The sequence below is a fragment of the Leucopleurus acutus genome, assembly GCF_964270905.1.
Source record: "Leucopleurus acutus genome assembly, chromosome: 5".
NCBI classification, from domain to species: domain Eukaryota; kingdom Metazoa; phylum Chordata; class Mammalia; order Artiodactyla; family Delphinidae; genus Leucopleurus; species Leucopleurus acutus.
Window position 1 is genome coordinate 65446993 of NC_139147.1, and position 8717 is coordinate 65455709.

The 8717-nt window shown below is 37.2% G+C and overlaps 1 protein-coding gene across 1 annotated transcript; it reads left to right on the forward strand.

Annotated features, from left to right (window-relative positions):
- Window positions 1–200: 200 nt before the first annotated feature.
- TEX55 (testis expressed 55) lies at window positions 201–8003 on the forward strand (the record flags this gene model as incomplete). Its single annotated transcript, XM_082839002.1, has 4 exons — window positions 201–1355; window positions 1912–2058; window positions 3840–3902; window positions 7752–8003. The coding sequence occupies 4 exons, from the start codon at window positions 201–203 to the stop codon at window positions 7800–7802; spliced, it is 1416 nt and encodes a 471-aa protein (XP_082695128.1). The 3' UTR covers window positions 7803–8003.
- Between the last annotated feature and the right edge of the window lie 714 nt (window positions 8004–8717).

Genomic DNA, 8717 nt, shown 5'->3' on the forward strand with positions numbered 1-8717 from the left:
CAGGCAGCGGCGGGGCTCCCCCGCTCACCTCCCGGCATCCACCGGCATCCGCCCGCGCGCCCGGAAGAGCTGGAGCTCGGAGGTCCAAACAAAGCCCGCGGGTATTGTTGTCTAGTGCGCTCCGAAGGTCGCCTAGACTACCCGGCGCGGCCCCACCCACAGCGTCTGGCAATCTAGACCAGTCTGGTACCAGGCAGAAAATGGAAAAGCCTCCAGAAGAGGCTCTGGCGGAATCATCGGAAAACCAAAGTACGGCCAAGTCCCCAAATGACAGCCACACAGACAGCCAGGAAGACAACAGACAGAACCAGGATGAAGTGGAAGCTGATGACCAGACTGATCACGGAGCAGCTGACCAGGCTGCCCAGATAGTGTCTGCCCCGGCTGAACCCAACGTAGTTAATGAAGCTGACCACAAAGCATATGACTCCATGGGAGAAAGAACATCTGATCGGGCTGACCTCAGAGCATCCAACCATGCTCATCATGTTGCCGATCTTAGAGCATCTGATCAGGTTAACCGAAGCATGTCAGAACAGATGGACGACAAGGCATCTAGCCAAGCTGGTGGCATGGAGTCTGAACAGACTGACAGCCAGATGTCTGCTCTGCCTGAACGAGGTACTTCTGAACAGACTGAACAAAGGGCTTCTGAGCAGATTGATCACAGAATGTCCAGCCTAGCTGAGAGAAGAGCTTCTGAAGAGATTGACTGTAAACCATCTGTCCCATCTTTACAAAGAGCCTCTGAGCAGAGCGATCACAGAATGTCCCTCCCGGCTGACCAAAGAGCTTCTCAACAGATTGAAAGTAGATTGTCTGGCCTGGTTGAGCGAAAAACTTCTGAACAGATTGATCATAGATTGTCTGACCAAGTTGACCACCGAACATCTGTAAAGACGCACCACGAAGTGTATGACCAAGCTACTAAACCATCTGAACACCAGGCTGCTGACCCTGACAAGGCTGGCAGTGAATCTGACCAGGCTGACGATTTAGTGGAAGAAGAGGATGATTACACAGAAGACAACCTGTTTGACTATGGAGCATGTAGCCGGTCTGATGATAGATTATTCCACCAGCTTGGCTGCAGCAAGGAAGACAAAGAGGCTGACTTCAGAGTACAACCCTGCAAATTTGAGCCTGGCCAGACAGATGGCAGCATAACCAAGGCTTCCCTTGAAACTGAAACGGAAAGTGTAGCTGATCTGCAAGCATTCATCCCATTTGATCACGGATTGACCAGTACTTCCCAAACAAAAGACCAAGCCTACTCCCCAAGATTTCCCTCCATCTCATCCAAATTGGACTATATCATCAGTCAAGAAAAAACTCAACCCGTGGAAACCAAGCCTGTAGGTTAAAGGGGCATTTGATACCCACCTGGGAGGTTGGAGGTTAAGCCAGGGGTCTGGCAGAATGTAGGAAGAGGGCACATGTTGTGGTATGTGTGACCCATAGGATTCAGGAAGGGCAGGAGAAGGGTGGGAAATAAAAAGATGGATTGCCTTCTCTGCTACACTAAGTAAGGCCATTCAGGAAGGATCAACGTACCAGGATTCAGGAGACCTGGGTTTCAAGTCCTGGTTCTGCTGCTAACACTGGGACACTAAGTCATTCCCCCTCTGGGCTTCTACCAAAGGAAAGGAATTTGGAGTCAGTTGGAAATCTCTGTGAAGGGAAAAGTATTTGAAGTAGATTGGAGATGTCTAAGGTACCTCCCAGGACTCAAGGTGCATTACATTGCCTGGAGAATCAGCCAGGTCTCTCATAATAATGTCTTTGCTCTTAATTCCTGGTGTTCAGATCCCATCAATACCAGATTCCACTGATAACAGCAGCAATAGCAACAAAACTTCCTGGGGATTTTCATTTCATTAAAGACTCTCTTGGGGGATATTTCCATTTTAGGTTGATATTTCAGAATACCAGGAAAGAAGGAGTTTTCAGGCATACAATCAACCTTATAAGAAGCAGTTACCTCCTATAGTACATGAAGATCCTTATCAAGTTTCACTTCGATACGTGGAGAAACACCACATTCTGCAAATATTCCAGGTAAACCACTCAACCTCTTTTTTAATTGTGAGTTTTAAAGTAATTATAATGTAAACGACAAACTTTGACTTGGCTTATAAGAGGTACAAGAAAGGGCGTTTGCTATAAAAGGGATATAATCTTAATGAGAAGTCAGTAAGTGCATTAAGATGTATTAACCAAAAGTAGTAAATGATAAACACCAAATGAATGATTTTTATCATGATGTGAAGCCCTTCAGAGGAATTAGAGATCTGATAGGTTGGTTGCTAGGGAAAAAATTTGGCCCAGTGTTAAAGTTTGAGCCAGACTAGGAAGGAATGACAAAATAATGGCAATTGAAAAGGAGAGAAAAAGACTTTCCAGGCAGGAATATAATACTTTCAAAAGATGACCAACCTGTGACCATCTAAGAACCCACAGTCTTTAGGAGAAAAATGACATAGTTAAAAGTTGCTTCCAATTCTTGAAACTACAAATTTTATAGACCTCAGGATATGGGGCTGGAACCTTCTTTAAAGTATGACATTCCTTGGCCAATACAGAATTATAAAATGTTATCACATTTATAAAGTTTTTGCTGTTTTGTTGTTTTTGTTTCTGTTCTCCTGACATGTGTATTTTTATGTTAATATTATTATGCAGCAAGGTGTATATACATATATAATGACATATATACATGAAATAACTTTGTGGTTAGAAAGTTGTAAGTAAGAGTGGCCCACCCCAAATGAAAGCATTTAAACTGGAAGAATTTAAGTTTAAAGAAGTAGGAAATAGAGGAAAGTGCACAAATTTTAAAATCTGTTAGCCCAGGGCTCCAAGCTAACTTTGTCCCTTCTCATCTTTGTGATTTGGAGGAAATTACCTAACTTCTGTGAATCTCAGTTTCCTCATATAAAATAGAGATAAGTGATATTTGCTTTATTAACACTGCTGTATGCCTTTTCTTTCTTTAAAATGTCATTTTGTGGGAGAATGCTAATGGCTGGATTTTCTGGCTTTAACCAAAGAAATACTAATTATTAAACTCAAGGATGAAAGCCGTAGAAAGTAGAATTCTAATCGTTCTGTAAGTAATTTTCTTTATCTGTCAAGAAAAAAACAATGCTTATGCATTGAACGTTGTTATCAGAAAAATTAGTTATAAATATGTGTTCAGGAGACACATATATGAAATAATTAATTAGCGTGGATGCATTAAACAGACCAGAATATTTTATACCAAAAAAATTGCCCTATTGTTATTCCCTGCAAGTGAGAATTTTGCTTGCTTTATTATAATTTTTTGAGTTATTCAACAACAGTAAAACATATGGAAGGGGGTCTCTGAAGTTTTTTATGTTCTTCCTCATTTATTATTACAAATGCTGAACATCATTTTCACCTTTTAGAATCAAATGCCTTAGGAGGAAGTTTCTATGTAAAAATCATACAGTGTTTTAAAATTTTTATTCCAAACTTTTTCTTCGACTATTCTTCAAAGCAAATAATTTATTGATTTCTCAGTCTAGCAAAATCACAATTCTCAAAACCTTTCTCCAAAACTCTTTGATCTTAGAAACTAGAAAAATATACATTATTATTTATTCCTAAATTTTTAATCCCTCCACATTTTACCTTAATTTGCCCAAATTTATCAGCAGTAAGAAAGTAATTTGTCACTATGTAGAGATATACGAATTTCTTTAAAATGCTATGGTAGATGTTAGGTTAATGTAAAAGATTGCTTCAGGTATAACCTGACCATATAGCTTTAGCTCAGAACCATAATGTGATGCCTTTCTCTCTCTCTCCCTCAGCAGATCACTGAAAAGCTAGTCTATGAAAAGCCAGAAGACCCCCTGAGTTTTATGCTGTGCCAGGTATGGAATAGGAAAAAAAGAACAAGCTTGTTATTCTGTTCATTATAAAATATAGCACCCATACAAGTGTACAAAACATATACAACTCAGTGAATTATCATGAAGTGAGCACACCTGTAACTACCATTCAAGTTCAAAAAAAATTAAAACATTACCAGCATCCAAGAAGCCCCCTTTCTTTTCTTCATGCTTATCACTTCCCACAAAGGGACTATTATTCTGAATTTTACAATAATGACATTCTCACTTTTCTTTATAATTCTACCATGAAACATGAATCATGAAACACTTTGGTTTAGACTTGTCAGCCTTTTTTTTAAATTTATTTTTAAATTTCTTTTTTTTTTTTTTTTTTTTTGGTGGTTAAGAGCACGACTTCTAGAGCCAAAAGCTTTACCTTTGAGACTTTAAAAATGTTGTTTTAATTTTTCATGCAATTTTAAAAGGCTACTTTCCATCTACACTTATTACAAAATATTGGCTCTGCTCCCCATGTTGTATAATACATCCCTGAGCCTATCTTACACCCAGTAGTTTGCCCCCCACCACTGGTAACCACTAGCTTGTTCTCTATATCTGTGTAGGCTTGTCAACCTTTTAAACTTTATGTAAAGGGAACCATGTACTAGGGACTCATTGGTTCATTCTTCTTCTCAAAATATGTCTGTGAGATTAATCCGTGCTGTTGTGTGTGGCTGTAGTTCATTCATTTTCATTGCTGTATAGTACTCATTGTATGAAATGCCACAATTTATCCTTTCTGTGATAGATGTGGACCTTCAGGTTATTTCCAGCTTGGAGCTATTACAAAAAATTTTCCTAGGAACTTTCATGTGCATGTCTCTTGGTGCACGTATACACACATTTCTCTTGGGTGTATACCCACAAGAGACAATGCTGGATTGTCAGGTATGTGTTCGATCAGCTCTAGTAGAGTATTTCAAACAATTTTCCAAAGCAATTGTACCAATTTACACTCCCAATAGCAGTGTATTTTAGAGATCCAGTTGTCTTACATCCTTATCACTTACACCTAACGCTTAGTATTATCAGTATTTTCAGCATTAGCCTTTTTTTTTTTGCGGTATGCGGGCCTCTCACTGTTGTGGCCTCTCCCGTTGCAGAGCACAGGCTCTGGACGCGCAGGCTCAGCAGCCATGGCTCACGGGCCTAGCCGCTCCGCGGCATGTGGGATCTTCCCGGACCGGGGCACGAACCCGTGTCCCCTGCATCGGCAGGCGGACTCTCAACCACTGTGCCACCAGGGAAGCCCCAAATAAATTTTTTTTAATAAAAAATAAGAGGCTTCCAAATCAGAAAGGAAGAAGTTAAAGTTATCTTTTCCATTTAAAATGTGTAGCATTCTCTTGGTTTTCTATAACTAGGATAATTTCAATTGTATCCTTAACATTGTGAATATTATGCTGTGTAGACTTGAGTTCTGTCATACTGCTGTGACAAGTGATGGTGTTGTTTTTGTTTTAGCTGGCAGTTAACATGGTTAGATTTGAATTGTAAGCTCTCTCTCTTGCCTTCTGTGGTCATAGCTCAGGTCAGTTCCTTAAGCCTACTACTACTTTGAATCTGTCCTATGAATGCATGATTCAGAAGTCAACCTGAGGCTTGTGCAGAGTTCATGCACAGAATTAAGGAATCTCCTCCCCTCTTCTAGGATTTCCCCTCACTCTTCAGCATCTAGCCATATTTGACCAGTCTACTTCCTGTAATTCTTCCATCCAGAAAGACAGGGGGCTTTCTGTCACAGTTTGAGGCATTCTCGTGCAGCCATAGCTATGTCTGTGAGTCACGACTGGCATTGGGTCAAAATTACAAAAAATGAGAAATTCGCTCCATTTGGCCACTTGCTCTAAGTTTAGACTCCTCTCCAAAATCTGCCTGTCTTTGCTTAGTCACCGGAACCTTCAGGTAGCTGTGAGGTTTTTTGTTTTGTTTTGGTTTGTAGGGTTTTTCTTTTGTGGGCAGGGTTGTATTTTATCCATGAATACATAGCTGTATTTTATCCATGAATGCATAGCTGTTATCCATGAATACATAGCTGTATTTTATCCATGAATACATAGCTGTTATTTGCATCATGTGGAATGTGTAGCCAGTTGAACTGGTATTTGAAAGCAAAAAGCCTCAACGTGATCTACCTGGTATGAGAGTATCTGCCCAGCAATCATAACTGAGATGATCATCTGATTCTTATTTGCAGAATTCATTTTTTTTTATTGCTTACTCTTGCATATAGGAAGCAGATCTTCCTTTTTAATATATAATATATACATATGGGTTTTATCACATAAATTTAAGTGTGTGGTGTTTTTAGTTTATTTAGTTCAAAATAGTCTCTAATTTTCATTATGATTTCTTCTTCAACTTATGGATTTTTTGACATTAGATTATTTATATAAATTATCAAATATTAGATATCTAGTTGCCCTTTGGTTTATGATTCCTAAGTCAATTGCATTTTACTCAGAGATCAAGATTTCAAATCTTTGAAATGTGTTGACTTGCTTTATGATGCAGCATATGGCTAATTGCCGTGAATGAATTAATTGGAGTTGAAAAAATATTTATTCTGCAATTATTGGGAAGTGTCTAAATATATCCACTAGATCAGGTTTGCTAAACATATTGTTCAAGTCGTCCAATATTATTGTGAATTTGCCTATCTCCTATAGTTCTGTCAATTTACGCTGTGTATATGTAATTGAGGCTATGTTATTCGGTGCATATGAATTTAGAGTTCTTATATTTTTCTGGTAAATTGAATTTTTATCATTAAGAGGTATAACATGAACTCTACTCCTTTCAATATTGTTATAGCTGTACCAGATTTATTTTAGTCAATATTTAAATGGTATATATTTATTATTTTTAACTTTACTCTGTCCTTGTCTTTTAGATATCTTTCTTATATATAGCATGTATTATAATTTTTATAATTATTCAAATCTGATAATCTTTTAATTGGAGCATTTAGTCCCTTTATATTTGATGTTATTAAAGATACATTTGGGTTTAAATCTATTGTCCTACCATATGCTATTTGTCCTGCCTGTTTTGTTTCTTTTCCTCTACTTTTTATCTTCTTTTATTGTTCCATTTTTCTCTCTATTTAGAAGTTATACTCTCTTAATCTTTTTTTTTTTTTTTGGTTTCACATTGGGGTGATTTTTAAAAATTAATATACTTTATTTTTTAGAATGGTTTTAGGCTTACAGAAAATTTGAGCAGAAAGTACAGTGAGTTCCCATTTACTCCCTCTCCTTCCCCCATTTCCCCTATTATTAACATCTTGCATTAGTGTGGTAGATTTGTTGCAGTTGATCAGCTGGTTTGATATATTATTGTTAACTAAAGTCTATGGTTTACATAAAGTCTCTTTGTGTTGTACATTCTATAGGTTTTGACAAATGTATATGATATGTATCTATAATTACAGTATCATACAGAATAAGGTCACTGCCCTGATAACCTTCTTAATATTTTAAATGGTGTCCCTAGATATTACAACACGTATTCGTGACTTATCAAAGTCTAAATTATTTGTACCAAGTCAGTACAAGGACTTCTGTATTTTATTTTATTTTTATTTATTTATTATTTATTAATTTATTTATTATTTATTTTTTACATGACAATTTCTTGAGCATCTTTAACAGTCAGGAAACCTGCAAATTAAATTTACAGTAACATAATACGTAAAACCACAAGATAGCAAAAATTTAAAAGGACTTCAGTATTTTAAATGTCTATATATTTTAACCCTACAAGATAAGGTAACTCAAAGTAGACCAAAACTGCAAGTGAAAAAAAATTCTTTTTCATTCTCCTCAGGTACAGGAAATGATACAAAACAGAAAGAAAAGTGAAACCTATGAAGAATGAATCTCTCCTCAACATTGTTTACAACCATCAGTGTCAACACTATGTTCTGTTTCCCACTCTGAAAAATCATTGTTGAATGGTCATTTGTAGTGACTCTGCCTAAATGTGTTCTTATTTTTTAAGTAAAAATCTACTGGGTAGCTTCGTAAAATTCACATAACAGTTACAGATACCTCTGACTCATCATACAAAAAACATAGGCACATATACTTATCCATGCATTGATATTTCTGTACTCATTCCTCCAAAGCACTGAACAGAAACACGTTCACAAATCCCAGAGAGGATCAAGAAAAGAATATTAGCAATTTATACACATTCCCAAAAGCATACAAACCCATCATGTCTCGAAACTGTTTATAAAATTTTCAATCGGAAAATGTGCGGAAAATAATTCGTAACAGCACTTTTTTCTCTCTTAAGGGAAGGTAACTGTTGTAAGATCTCTTTTCTTGTTTCTTAATACCTCCAACAAATTTTTACTGTTTTCCTCTTTGACCCTGCCTGTTATATTCTGACATTAATGGAAGTGATTTAATCTATTCCAAGGGATAATCTTCTTCTGATTTTTAACCTAAAGCAAAACTCAGACATGTTATACTACTCTGTATACACCTATGGGAGAGGCAGAATGTCACTTCCTTATTACCTTTAACCTCTGAAGAGTGTCTGCATCGTGTGGAACGTGTAGCCAGTTGAACTGGTATTTAAAAGCAAAAAGCCTCAACGTGATCTACCTGGTATGAGAGTATCTGCCCAGCAATCATAACTGAGATGATCATCTGATACTACTTTTGTGAGCTGAACCTTTCATTTAATTTCTGTTTGAACATTATAGCAGACTTGATTCTTCATATTGTTTCCCTGGCGATTTGGTATAATTATGTGGTGTATTGCAATGAATTAAGCCTCTGT